Raw genomic sequence first — 14,377 nt, 5'->3', positions numbered from 1 at the left:
ATATCAATATAACTATCTATTTCAGAAAGATGTGAAAGAACTAAATGGAAGCGTTTACTCCAGTCCAATATAGGACATCTTACGAAATATGCCGAACATGAAATCAAAACTATTGCTCCTACTAAACTATGCAACATGCATTGAGGCAATCGTAAATACCAACGAACTTCATCAAAACAACCATGTACATTAAATGAATAATAAAATATTTATCTTATGTTGTCGAAAATGCTTAATCGTTATACATATGCGTAAACGTATTATAAACTTTAGATTAATACGAGCTCCAAACAATTTTTATTCATATAATTTAATTTTTTTTATTAGACCATCATTGTTATCATTTTTATTCAGCTGTCTTATAAATTAATATTAACTCTCATGTTTATATGTCATAAAAAACCCTAAGTTACAAAATTCATAAATCCATCAACTAAATTCTAAAAAAAAAAGTTAAACATATTGAAATCATATCTATATTAACACTTTTTCAATTTTATTTGATTACCCTAAAATTTTTTGTACTCCTATTGATTGTTTAATAGCTCATACTACAACTTATATTTAAGTTAAAGTTACCACATTTACAAATTCATTGGCGTTAACATCATTAAATGTAACACACTTTCAACTAATACCAAAATACGGTTACTCTATTATCGAATTTATAATAACTTATTTATGAAGTAGATCCTTCATTATATTTGAGATAAAACAATACATTATATTCAATTTGCAACATGTTATTAAACTTCCCCTATTTGAACATCAATTCAGTCTTTTTTCTACCTATTTTCACTTATATAAATTTTTTTTTCCATATTTTTCACTTTGTTAAACACAATGTCAATTTGTAATAATAATCGTTTGAATACGAATACAAAAGAACATAAAAAATACTATGCTCACAAATATAAACAAATAATTAATAACTCTAAAAAAATATAAATACTTATATTTTATACTATACACCTGGATAGGACACCTCAAGAATTGAGGTGCCCGTACCTAGTAATAATTAATAGACATAATCATTAATCAACACCTTTCCAATAATTCTCTAACATTTTATTTGTAATTTTTGTTAAAAATATATGTAATTTCCCTTACAATGGATTTTACATACAAAAATATAGCACAATAAGGACAAAATTGTAATTTCAACGCTATCCAATTTAGACCGGATCCGAATATCCGATCACACGGGCCCAAAGTACAACCTTAAAATGGAGAGCGATACCTCACCGGTTCCGAATTCTCGCATCTTTATTTTTTACTCTGGTGCTACGATCTCGCGTGCCTTTTTGCTGCGAACTCAAGAAGTTCTCTTGCAGGTAGCATTTTCTCTATTTTTTTCGAATTAATTAATTAAATTTTTTTTTTCATTTTGTATGCAATGGTTTGTGGCATTGTGTGTGTTTCCATCGAACCCTGATGGCATACGTTTTTTTCTTAAAAGAATTGACATCTCGAATCTTATGATTTGGAATTTAAGGTTTAAACTTTTGTTTTATTGATGGACGTAATTTATTATTATTATTTGAGATTTCAGTTTGTGGGTTCTTTCGCTTGTTTGCTTGTCGATGTCGGTTCTTTAAAGTGACTGTAATTGGTTTCTGTCTGTTGTTTTTGAAGGGATGATTCGGAGGCAATGGATAATGTGATTGGATTTGGCTTTGTTTTTTTTTTTTCCCCACATTTTGTCGTACAATCAATGATCTAGATGTTTGTGCCCAAATTTGGGCCACTTTGGAGTTAGGAGAAGGTTTACAACATTGACTGTAGAACTACGATTAATATTGAATCCAGGTCGTGTATATTAGGTGTATAAAACCTATAGTTTTGGGAGAAATTTTGGGTTTTTGAGTTTTGAATCGGTTGAAACACGGAATTAAACCAAATATAGGGCATTTTTGTTACGTTCTGGTTTCTCGCCCCTTCTTTTCTGAACATTGATGTTTAGAAATTTTGTGGTACTGATTCACATTATCGTTCTGAGTTTAAATATGATGCCTGCAATGATGTAGGGGTTGTAGGTTTTTGTTTCAGTCTATTACTAAGGATGATGCATACGCAGATTTTAGGCGATATCAAACTAAGAATATTATCATAGTTTATGGCGTCAGATGGCCAAATTGTCGACCTTTCAGGATCTACGACATCAGAAAGGGAAAATTTCAACATTTCGGGACCTTTGCACCTGACTAAAGTTGACTGGTAAGACCTTAAAATATTCTTGATGTTTGCTTTCACAGCTTAGAGGTAAATCATCTTACGATTCTTGCCATCTCATTACGTAATAGTTCTTGTGAAGTTGGATTAAGATAGTTCGTTGCAGTTAAGAGCCGTTTTTCATGTGCCATTTTTGTTTTGCAGGAGCAATCCATGTCACCGTAGGTCCGTCGCAGCTAGTTTGGTTCAGAGTGTGTACATCTTGGAACGAGACCGCCAGGAAAAACGAGAAGGGAGCCAAGCCCTTGCTCCTGCGTGGTGGAATGCCTTTCATTTTCAGTTATATCGTCCCCTTATAGACGACGCTGATTCTTGTCTATTCGGTGCCATCTATCAACTTACTTCCAGCCAAAACAATCCTTCATCACACGAGGCTCCACGATATGTAATTGCTTTTCGAGGCACCATAACCAAAGGAGACTCTTTCTCAAGAGACATTGAACTGGACGTCCTCATCATAAAAAACGGTCTGCATCTGACATCTCGGTTCGAAATAGCAATACAAGCTGTTCGACATGTCGTCGCTACATTTGGAAGTGCAAATGTCTGGTTAGCGGGTCATTCACTCGGTGCTGCCGTGGCGATGCTGGCCGGAAAGAACATGGCCAAGACCGGCGTTTTCCTTGATTCGTTCTTGTTCAATCCACCTTTCTTTTCAGCACCAATCGAGAGAATCAAGGATAAGAAAGTTAAACACGGCATTCGAATAGCAGGCAGCGTGATCACGGCAGGACTTGCTTTTGCAATGAAAAATAACCACCAAACAAATCGTTCTGGGGAGACGTTTCTTTCCCTTTCTTCATGGTTACCATGTCTATACATCAACCCATCTGATCATATCTGCTCCGAGTACATCGGATACTTTGAGCACCGAAAACAGATGGATGATATCGGGGCAGGAGGTATCGAGAGGTTGGCGACACAACACTCAATCGGAGGTCTTATGTTGAATGCGATGGGTCTGCAGTCTGACGAGCCACTGCATCTTATTCCATCCGCGAATCTAACGGTGAACCTTTCTCGGGCAAGAGACTTCAAAGATGCTCATGGTATTCATCAATGGTGGAGAAGTAGCCTGCACTTGGAATCCAAGATTTACAACTATAGGTGATGTTTGTTTTATTTGAAAATCTACCCAACTTTTTACACTGTGAAAACGTTTGCCTGATGCGAACGAGGTGTGATTCTTCTGTTCATCTGCTGTAAATTTTCATTTCAAGTCGACTAATTTATATTTTTTTTTACTATATATAGATATATTGTGTTTATTATATTGTTTTACGTGAAAATAATTTATTTATTTTCTTTGAAACATTTTAAATCTAGTATATTTCCATAATATCATTACAATCAAAGCATAAAACTAATGATTGGACACAATTTAATGGCCACTAGGGATGTCAATTTACTCCGAACCCGTTGGAGGATCCGATACTCGACCCGAATAGAAGAGGGTATGGAGGGTTTTTTTTGACCCGATTAAATAATTGGGTAATCGGGTATGGAGATTTTCGGGTTCAGATATGGAGACGGGTTTGATATAATCCGACCCACACCCGACCCGAATAAAGATATGATATCAATAGGTTGGTAAATGATTTAATATAATAAAAAAAAAATAATTAATATAATATTTTGTTTGTTTTATTGTTTAAATTTGAGATGATATTATAAATTATTTTGTTTTTAATAATTAATAAATATTAATAATATTATTTATTAATGTTAATATTGTAATTTGAATTTTATGATGTAATTGATGTAAGATAATTAATTAATATATGGATAAATAATATGACAAACTGAACATGAGATATAATAAATAAATAAATTATCCATGAATTATTTATGTGAAACTTGAAACTGTGCCATAGGGTAAAAATTCTATCATTCGTTCGAAATATGCTGCACACTTACTTACAAGCTGTCTCTCAAGCACGTGATCCTGGAATCTGGGAGAATGTTTGGCCTTTGACTGCAATTGAAAGCATTATTATATGTGGCTTTTGTCCAAGAATTGCAAAAAGAGAGCCGCACAAGATTCTGGAGTAAAAATATAGCATTATCTCATAAGTAACAGTCTAACAGAGAATATAAACATAGTATATAAAGATAAAACTCCACGAAATCGGAACATGTCTCGCACAGAAAACATTTGTCTTTTTGATAAGTTTAATTCTCCAACACAATCATCTTCGTCATACAATCAAGTCAGGCCAGATCCAGTGGGACTATTGCTTCAATTCGCCATTGGACTACTGAATTATTTATAACGAGCACGAAACTTTGCGTCGAAAGGAAGACAAATGAACAAAACGAGTAGAACTAACTAATATTTTTTTCTTGGAGTGGTGGAAGTGTTGTCCTATGTGATTGATTCTTCACAAACGGATCAAGCTTATATTTATGATTGGATTTTTTAACCTTCATAGTATCGCGTAATCAAATATGTTATTCAATCGTCTGATTTTGTGCGACCTCTTTCGTTATTATTAATGTTTTTTTTTGGGACGGTTAGAGTTTTCAACTGTCAAATTTGCTGTTAAGTTTTACTCGCCTTGTAGCATAAATGAGGAGAAGTTGAATACTAACTTGACTATTATGAGTTATTATGACATGATCATGGTTGACAATCAGACCTACCAATTCGCTTGAAAATATCACGTTGGCATCTTTTTTTTCTAAAAAATCTACGTTTTATTAATGGAAATTTGTGTGTTTGTTAAATTATTTTTATCATATCATATGAACAGATAATGTTTGTAATCTATACTATATATCTATACTATATATTAAGAATGTCTCTAATAGAGACAAAATAGACACCAAGTTTTCTTTCCTATTTTGCCCTTATATAATAGGAATATTACCGTTTAGTTTTTTTTTTGTTTTTTAAATTTAACAAACTTTTTTTTTTTTTTAAATTCCAACAATTCAAATAGCACTTTAGTCCCTCGATAATTTGTCAAATTTCACTTTAGTCTCTCGATAATTAAAAAAACACTGTTCACACACGCACCGCGTGTGGAGAGTAACTAGTATTAATTAAAGTTAAACTCCTCAACCAACAGCTTTTACTTTTAAAAAAATGATTAAATTTTATGAAAAAGGTGAAGAAAAATTAAAAGTTACGTTGATAGTATTTGAGAGCAAAAATTAAAAGGTAAAAATCAGAAGCATGTAGTGTCTGATACATAAGTTATTTTATAACTTTTTACCATAATTATTTTTGTAAAAATAGAACAAACATCTCACATGTTTTTTTATTTTATTAAATTAAACAGAAACTAACGATGAATATGTGTTTAAGAAACACACAAAATTGATTCTTTTAAACAAAAAATTCAAGGACTATTTCTTAATGATTGCAAACATTTAATTAATGTTGTATATTGTGAAATTTTTATATTATTCCAAAAATATCATTTAATCACTCAATTCCATATTTTCTCATTCCATCTTATTTCTCCCCTACCATTTTAATTATTATAATAATAATAATTAATTTTTTTTTGTAAAAACTATTTTTTTTCATAACACTATACACATTGTTGCATATATCACGACCGACTAATTTAATTAACTCATAAAATATATCTTTTAGACAACATTTCTCAAAGAAATTAAGAATAATTTTCATTGAACCTGGTTGATTGGTACCGAACTAATTCCAAAAATCTCTTTCCAAATTTTTTTTTTAAAAAAAAAACCACAAAAATATTAGGGGGTCGAATCTTCATTTAAAAGGAAAAAACAAAAAATTAGATTGACCCAGTAAACGGCGTCGTTCGATTTTACTAATCGGCACGAAACCCCCTCACATTTTGGCTATATTCACATTTGACCTGTTGCTCTTCACTTCAGTTTCGCCTGCCTTTTCGTCCGCCTTCCCCCGCCTAACGATTTCCCCTCTTTCTGATTTTATCAATCACACGCCAAACCCTAAAACCCTTTATTAGGGTCTGGAAGTAGTGAAGACAGATTGTCTCTTGCTTGTAACTTTTGTTCGTTTCATGAATTGGGGAAATTGCAGCAACCCCTTTTGCAATTTTCATCTCTTTACCTATGAATGGAGTTTACTATTTATAGAATTTCCTTCGCAAGCTATTACCCGTCGTCCTTCGTGGCCATAGCGGTGACCCTTTCATGTTTCTTTTTTGCGCTTTTTTTGATTCTCCGGAAGGGGAAATTACAGTCGAGTAAGTCTGAATTGAATAATTGGAGTGATTGTTCACGTACTGACAAAGAGAACAAAAGTGGTGGCGGTGCTGAAATGACGGCGCTTTTGAATGGTGGTGAGAATGGGGAGATTGCGGCGGAGAGGCAGACCGGGGTGTCCATGATGGAGCAGTTGGTGCCGGAGATCACGACGCATGCTCTGAGTTACTTGGACTACCCGAGTCTCTGCAGGCTTTCCATGACGAATTCGCGCATGCGTGAAGCTGCCAACGATGATAACGCGTGGAAGGCCCTATTTCATAAGGTTTAATATTATTTCAATCTTGTAAAAAATAAAAATAAAAATGAAAGTTTATTCCACGGAGCAATGTTAGTTCCTTGAGGTGATATTTAGTTTTTGGCACTCTTGAATTTGAAGTTACTCTTTGGGTCAGTTTGGCTTACCTAACGGGTGGTCTTGAGTTTTCCCAGAAATTTTGCTACTTTACTTCCAGTGGTAGCATTGTAGCATGCCTAGTCTTTGCATATATCTATGGATTTGAAAATTTCTGAGTTTGTTTTTACTAGGAGTGCTGCTGTAAACTTGAACAATTGTTTGTAAATCATACGTGCAGAAGCAACATTAGAAGATATTTTTTTTCCAACTTTAGGTTGGTCACAGATTCTTATTTAATCTGTTTAGAATGCATGAGAACCCATATGCTAAGATTCTCTTTGTTCACCCATATTCATAGCTCATAGCGGGGTTGAAATCAAGATTAGGTAGGAGGGCGATTTGATACCGTGAATTAGAAAGAAGCAAAAAAAATTCCATTTATGTTTTTAGAATTGCTGAATCTGGTGCTTGACCCTTCATGGCCTAGGATTTCACTTTGGAGCAAGATAATGTGACACCACCCAATGGATGGAAAGCCTATTATGCAGCCACAAGAGCCATTGTAAACATCAATTTGGAGTTTTTTAGGATAGTGAGAGACAGAGCGCTGCCAGATATGGCTCTATTTTGGCTCAATGCAGATTATGTGAAGTGTTTTCATGCAAATGGCGAGTCGTTTAGCGGGTATGTGGCTTCTTATCCATTCACCAAAAAATTACAGCTTTTGCTAATTTATTTAATAATAACCTTTATCTTGTCGAAGGTATAAATGAAATGGATCCGATGCTGTGCACATCACCATTGAAGGGGTCCACATGATCCAACGACTCTACTATACACAGCACGATGCTCTGCACAGTTGATATCCATTCTAATAAAATACAACTGCTACTCATTATTGTCTTTTTTCCTTCTTCATTTGATTCATAGTCAAGTCACATCTCTTGCCCAAAGAATTTATAAATTTATTTATGTCATCTTACTTTGGACGTAAAATGTAAAGTGTACGTCATTCACCTTTTTTGCCACCACCCACCCCCATTGTATGGTCAGCTTTGTTTTTACTTCATGCTATTATATGCTTAACTCTGGATATGGAGTTCGGAAACATTATGATGCTTGGTTGAGATAAACTAAGGGTGATCGTTTTTCTACATGTTTGAACAGTGTAGTTAAAATGTGGTGCCAGAAAGACAGTCTGATTGAAAATAATGGAGCCTGGAGGGCTTTTTTGTCAACTATGTTAGTGTCCCGTTAATATATTTATCAAACTCTTTTTGCAGTTACAATGCGGTCATGGGGAGCTGGCAGCTAGCCTTTAGCTGGGAGAATGTTGCTGATTTCCAGATTCGAGATGTCAGAACTCGGGTGCTGACAGATATGTCTTGGGTATCAATGAATGCTTACATTGACCTGGAAGCCGAGGCATTTAATGTAACTAATATTTATGAGTTCCACCATGGAAGGTGGTACATGGTGCACCATCATATCTCAGCATTGTTAATTCATGGAGTTGGTTTGCAGCTTCTTCCGCATGGATAAGTTGGCGGGGGCAGAATGCTTAGCGGCGGCTCAAGCAGGGACAAAAAGAAGAATTGTCTCTTTCATACTAAAAAGAACTTCAAACTTCATATGTAAATTCCCCGAAAAAATACGAGTTTTTCCCCATCTCCTTGATACACTAAATGGCGTCTCCCAGGTTAAGAAGAAGCTGTTCGACTCTTTGAAGCTTTTTTTTCTTTTACAAAAATTTTTTTATGGAAAGAAAAACTTGTGGTAATTGATCCGCAATTTATACGGCATATGTATTCTATAATAGTTTAGCTTAAACAATAAAACTGAGTGAAATTAACTTAACTTTTTTAATCATCGATTCAGAATATCTGTATGTTTTTATTAAATGGAAATAATAGATAATAATTAATTTGTAATAAATTCAATTTAAACAATCACATGGACATAAAATATAATTTACATTAACATTTTACTACATTGATTTCAATCTGTATTGATTCTTACTCGATAGTTATGTTAGATAATTCAAAAACACATTTAATACAATTTTTTTAAAAAATTCAATATAATCCATGGTACTTAACATATGACACGAGCACCTGAAGTGACCTTTTTAGTGAAAAGAGGCCATTTCACGGTGCTCTTAATACAGTATATGTGTAGCGCGGATGTAATTCTGCAGCCAATCAAATATTTGAATCTAAATCTTACACCTATTATGCATACTCGAATATGAATTGTTACAATTCAATATAGCATAATTATATTTAATAAAAACTAATCAGCTGTTAGTCCAACTAATATCGCACACACGATTTGGTCAAATTGAAGTTGTTCATGCATAACTGCATGGGTGCCGGTGCTTCGACATGCTGAAATAGACGTTTGACTTGTAAGTCATTACACAATTCAATTTCCAGACTACACCTGATTCCTAAACAAGTGTTGATTTAATTTAAATTACAATTTTTTTTTATCACATCAAAACATTGCAAGATTGGGGCCGAATGCACTTTGTCACATTGATAATAACAGAGAGCAGATAATTGTATGTACAAAGGGCCAAAATGCTAAAATTTTGTGCAATACTAAGTCTATCCATAATCCAAATTACCCTTTTTAATACCCATCTGTTGAAGAAACCAAACAATTTACAAATAATGAAAGCTACGACAACCACAATATGCCATACCATTTCTTAAAAGCAGATTTATCAATGGAATATTAAACAAATGCCATTACATTACCTAAAATAAGAAACCAAGAAAGGAGTGTCAGGTTGCAAAGGACTAATACAGAACCTGAAATAGTGAACAAAACAAAACCTCACATTGTGTTTTAGCGTTAATATGCAAGCTGTGGAGGATCCTGGAACCTTAGTCTTCAAGTATGCTTAATTCAAGATGTGTTTAAAATTTAAATTATGATCACTTTCCTCGGTAGGATAGTTTCCGAGCACTAAAAAAATTGGACATCAGTTTTCGAGCATATTCTCCGGCATCAACACCTTTCTCACTCCAACTCCCTACACCATCTGCCACACCAATTGTTTGTTTCTCCTCAAATATGAAGTGAGCATTGAGGATCGGACCTTCTCTCCTTTGGGATGTAAAAAGGCTCCACAAACCATCTTCAGTTAAACTACAAGAGAAAACCCAGATCAAATGATTTCGAACGATAACATACTGGCATGCATTTGGTGCTGGGGACTGTGCCTGTCCTCAACTAAAAAAGATCTCCAATGTTTACTTCTAGTTTTTGGGTAAGAAAATTATTCCTGCATATTTAAGTCAACAAAATTGAGGTTACTTGGGCTTCAACTGAGGATTAGGAAAGGAACCTGGTGGTCTATTCCCAGGGGTTCACTCACCTAGCATGCATAGATCACGACTACAAAATCACCCACTAACTCTATAATCAACAGTAACCACCCATGCTTCATCATGCCATCAGCGGCAAAATCAGGATCTCAAAAAATGCTTTTTGAATCTTGATCAACAAAAACAATAGTAATAATATTAACTATTCACGTAAATTCACAGATATCAAGATTGGGGGAAAACTCTTACTACAATTAACAAAAATGGGCTTTGATTTTTTCAACCATTGCATCTGTCAATGACTCAACGTTGAGCAAGAAGATTCAAAACAACAACAAAAAATAACCATGCTCAAATCTTTCAAAGAAAAGCAAATCGGAGATACTAAAATGTTCACGACTAACAGAAGAACAAAATTTCATATTTTTACCGCCGCGTAGGGTCAGAAAACGGCTCCATTCCTCGTCTTGTTACTGGCTAGCAGCGAAGAGATGAACACACAGCGAATTTTCGCACTTTCAGCGGACCGAATCGAAAGATGTGGAAAATATTGATTTTCTTTACCACATTATCCTCTACCCCTTTGTAGTAAATTCCGTTTTATGGTTGATTTTAAAGTACGTAATTGAATTTGGCACAAACTAACAGTCGTGGCGTAATAAACTAACACTAACAGTCATTTGATATTACTTTTAAATAAAATAAATTGTTTTAGAAATATTAAATTGAGATGAATTACTTTTTTTTTTAAAAGAAGAAATTGTAATCTACAATTTAACAAATTGTCATATTTTAACAAGTGAAATGTATTATTATATTTATAGATTAAATTATTTTATACAAATTATAATTCTATTTCTTAAAATGTATAAGAATCAGTTTCGCACATAAATTTGCATAAAAATAATTGAATTTTGAAATAATATTTTATAGCATGGAAAAAAAAAAGATTTATAAATAAATATCCAGAGTGGTTCATCACACGCTAAGAAGTCCATGCCGCCCATCACATGCATAATCCAGCATGGCATGTTTAGATTGCAGGGTTCGGGCCTTGAGAAAAATTAATTAATTTGAAAAGTCAAATATATATAATTAATAAAATAATTTAATATTATAATCAAAGTAAACTATAATACGTAGTTGAAGAAATCACACATTAGAAACGTTTTATATGATTTTTTAAAATAACTTATACAACAACAATCATTCATTAAAATACACATTTCTAACTTTTTTAATTTAATTTAAAGTTAGATTTAATTATAAAAATAATAAATAAAAAAAAAAAAAGAAAAGAAGAAAGAAAGAAATTACATGCACACAATGAAGAACTGAAGCTGAAATTTTTGACAAACCTTCAAGTAATTTACTTTGTTATAAAAAATTTTATTAAGATAACTTATATTATTATACATACATTTAAAAATGTTATTTCAAAGAACTATATCCTGAAAAAAAAGATTTTTTTTAATATAAAAATTATATGGAGCAAATAAATAAAAAAAATTTCAAGGAGAATGAACGTGCGATGATGTTATCCACAATCACAAAATTGGTTTTTTTCTCAAATGGGTCCATTACCTGAAATTAACACCACAAAATTATCGAAGCCCGCCATTAGTCGCAGCCACACAAATTCGTAAATTCTTTATTATTATATTATTATTATTATTAAAACACACACACCATTTTCATGCACCATAATCTTCCATCTCCCCAATCTTATCACTTTCCCTCCCATGGGGTGCACTTCATCCAAAAGCGTCGACGTCGACGTCGCTGGTGTCTATCGTCTTCCGCCGTCCAGCTTCGCCGTATTCGACATCAACGCCATCGAAGAGCCGTGGCTCAAGTCATGCGAGCCGCAGGATCATCGGAAGCAGCCTTCACAGTTGCCAGCCCCCATTCTAGAGAAGCTCGACGCCATTGAAGATGCACCTCGCACGTGGGAAGAGGTCAGCAAGGCCCTGGAGGACCTCAAGCCCAAGCTCAACTCCGTCCCTATACTTCAGGCGAGTATGAAACCAGTCAATCCTACGCCACCAGCTCAAGATAGCCCCGCCGAAAAAGGAGGATCGCAACCTAAGAGCTTGACTTTCCATACGCTCGAAGAGCTGGAAGCTAAGATCTCTTCGAAAGAATCATTAAAACCCGCTGAATCAAAGCGAGTTGCAGAACTGAAAAAAATCAACCCAACCAAGTCCGACCCACTGATCGACTCGCGAAACGGCATCAATCATCCAGATGTCCCCAAGTCACTGAAAGACAACATTTTCATAAAGAGAGACAAACTAGAGCGAGAAAAGGAAGGCAAAACCGGGGGTTTTGTCAAGCGGGACCCCTTAGCCGATTTCGAAGAGAGATGCCCTCCCGACGGAGACGAATCTGTCGTCCTCTACACGACATCCTTAGGCGGCGTCCGGCGCACCTACGAGGACTGCAACATAGTCAGGACACTGATGGAGACACACAGGATCGTGTTCGACGAGCGCGACATATCATTACACGGAGGATTCCTGAAAGAACTGAAGGAATTACTAGGCGAGGGAGTTAGTGTTCCGAGGGTGTTCGTGAAGGGGAGATACCTTGGCGGAGTGGAAGAAGTAGTGCATTTAAACGAAACGGGTCGCCTCCCGAGGATACTGAACTGGGCACGTGTGGAGAGGGGGGTGGGTAGGTTGGGCTGCGAGGGCTGCGGCGGCGCCAGGTTTGTGCCATGCTTGGAGTGTGGAGGAAGCTGCAAGATTGTGGTGGAGGGGAAGAAGGAGAGGTGTGGGGTTTGCAATGAGAATGGATTGGTCCAATGCCCCGCATGTATTTGATCATCACTGTTATCTTGCTTATATCATGGGGTGTGGATTGTAATTTCCATTTGGGATTGGGATTCTTGCTGTTTTGGGTATGTATTTTAAAACTATACAAGATAGATATTTAAAAAAAATTCTATTGAAGTATATTTCAATATGAAATTCAAATCCACTACGTTCAACAAGGCTTCAAAAAGCATATCCATAGCCCAAAATTCATATTCCAATATTGTACGTAGAACCAATCATATTGATGTTCTCGATAAATTTCAATATCCATTCAATGTAATATTAATTTCGGGATATTTGAAAAAATAATCTTGGTCAAATTTATTTTTAAGAAATATCAGCTCCAAGTGTATTTCATTTTTTCAAATAACAAAGTCATTTTTTTAATAAAAATTTGACAAATATTACTTTGCTAAATACCACTTAATTTTAGAGGTTTATTTGACCTTATCTCATGATTGATAGTATCACATACCTAATAACCTCGTCGTCTTTAGATTAATCTATTAAACCCCGGCCACGTTCTGGTTTTACTCACGGCCTATTAATTTATTGTTTCTAGCGGCCTACTTTATCAATCAATGGTCTTTAATATCACGTAATTAAACATTACTCTTTTTTCTCAAAACGACTTTAATGTCTCAAACAAACACGGCTTTAATAGATAATATAATTTATCTTAAATAGTTTTAATATAATGTGAGCATCGATAAAATAATATTCAGGTATTTAATATAATAAAATATATCAAAATTGTACGTGTCTCACATTATCAATGTTCACATAAATGTGGACGATAGATATGCAACATATCAAAACTGTTATCTTAAATATCATTCATTTCAATAAAAAGTAATCTGCAACTTTGGTGTGTTGGGTTAAAAAATTATGGTAAATGAAACAACATTTGATATTGTAGTAATAATAAGAACTATGATATGATTATATTATAATTCATTTTCTCGTGTTGATATCTATCGACTATCGTATATAATATTCTATAAATGGATACTCTTAATTTCAACTTTTTTTTTTATTATTATTATAACATTGGGTCCGGTCCGAAGGTTTTTTTTATATATAAAAAACAACCATATATAACGTCATTTTATCCATCATCGTTTTTACAATGCTGGTTGAATTAACGACTTGAGCTCATCCCAAACATTCATTAGTACAAATAAAAAACTAAAAATTTGACTCATTTACATCGTCATTACATCATACATATGTTGAGTTGAGTTAATAATTTGATGATTTGTCGACATATCAAAAAGGTGCATATCGACCCACCCTACTGCCTATTTTGACAACTTATGAATTATATAGACCGTATAGTTAGGTAAGCGGGGATGCGTCTGGCAGCACACCAAAGTAGCGTGTCAATGACAAACACGACATTAGCCTAAATACATTACATAGAGCGGCCAACCAAT

At 34.3% G+C, this 14,377-nt stretch overlaps 3 protein-coding genes across 6 annotated transcripts; all 3 read left to right on the top strand.

Moving 5' to 3' along the window:
* Window positions 1–1,214: 1,214 nt before the first annotated feature.
* LOC140968603 (GDSL esterase/lipase At4g10955-like) lies at window positions 1,215–3,426 on the top strand. 4 transcript variants are annotated; one of them, XM_073429620.1, is made up of 3 exons: window positions 1,215–1,334; window positions 2,078–2,217; window positions 2,377–3,426. In XM_073429620.1, the coding sequence occupies exons 2-3, from the start codon at window positions 2,117–2,119 to the stop codon at window positions 3,341–3,343; spliced, it is 1,068 nt and encodes a 355-aa protein (XP_073285721.1). In that variant the 5' UTR covers window positions 1,215–1,334; window positions 2,078–2,116; the 3' UTR covers window positions 3,344–3,426. The 4 variants fall into 4 exon arrangements, with proteins under 4 accessions (XP_073285721.1, XP_073285718.1, XP_073285719.1 ...); XM_073429617.1 differs by having other exon boundaries at window positions 1,227–1,334; window positions 2,114–2,217; XM_073429618.1 differs by having other exon boundaries at window positions 1,248–1,334; window positions 1,636–2,217.
* A 2,625-nt stretch (window positions 3,427–6,051) lies between these two features.
* LOC140968579 (F-box protein SKIP8-like) lies at window positions 6,052–8,611 on the top strand. The gene is made up of 3 exons (XM_073429589.1): window positions 6,052–6,715; window positions 7,275–7,471; window positions 8,071–8,611. Exons 1-3 carry the CDS (start codon window positions 6,302–6,304, stop codon window positions 8,327–8,329), a joined length of 870 nt encoding a protein of 289 aa, XP_073285690.1. The 5' UTR covers window positions 6,052–6,301; the 3' UTR covers window positions 8,330–8,611.
* Window positions 8,612–11,800: 3,189 nt separating this feature from the next.
* On the top strand, window positions 11,801–13,101 carry LOC140968456 (uncharacterized). The gene has a single exon (XM_073429409.1). It carries the CDS (start codon window positions 11,865–11,867, stop codon window positions 12,945–12,947), a length of 1,083 nt encoding a protein of 360 aa, XP_073285510.1. The 5' UTR covers window positions 11,801–11,864; the 3' UTR covers window positions 12,948–13,101.
* Window positions 13,102–14,377: the final 1,276 nt, after the last annotated feature.

The sequence above is a fragment of the Primulina huaijiensis genome, unplaced genomic scaffold (genome assembly GCF_012295235.1).
Source record: "Primulina huaijiensis isolate GDHJ02 unplaced genomic scaffold, ASM1229523v2 scaffold37281, whole genome shotgun sequence".
Classification (NCBI taxonomy): Eukaryota; Viridiplantae; Streptophyta; class Magnoliopsida; order Lamiales; family Gesneriaceae; genus Primulina; species Primulina huaijiensis.
This window is presented reverse-complemented; position numbering and strand designations above follow the sequence as displayed.

Coding starts and splice junctions, on each gene's coding strand:
- LOC140968603 (XM_073429617.1), top strand. CDS start 1,227: ATGGAGAGCGATACCTCACCGGTTCCGAATTCTCGCATCTTTATTTTT. Junction 1,335..2,113: donor CTCAAGAAGTTCTCTTGCAG/GTAGCATTTTCT, acceptor ATATTATCATAG/TTTATGGCGTCAGATGGCCA. Junction 2,218..2,376: donor CACCTGACTAAAGTTGACTG/GTAAGACCTTAA, acceptor TTTGTTTTGCAG/GAGCAATCCATGTCACCGTA.
- LOC140968579 (XM_073429589.1), top strand. CDS start 6,302: ATGGAGTTTACTATTTATAGAATTTCCTTCGCAAGCTATTACCCGTCG. Junction 6,716..7,274: donor GGAAGGCCCTATTTCATAAG/GTTTAATATTAT, acceptor TTCATGGCCTAG/GATTTCACTTTGGAGCAAGA. Junction 7,472..8,070: donor AATGGCGAGTCGTTTAGCGG/GTATGTGGCTTC, acceptor CTCTTTTTGCAG/TTACAATGCGGTCATGGGGA.
- LOC140968456 (XM_073429409.1), top strand. CDS start 11,865: ATGGGGTGCACTTCATCCAAAAGCGTCGACGTCGACGTCGCTGGTGTC.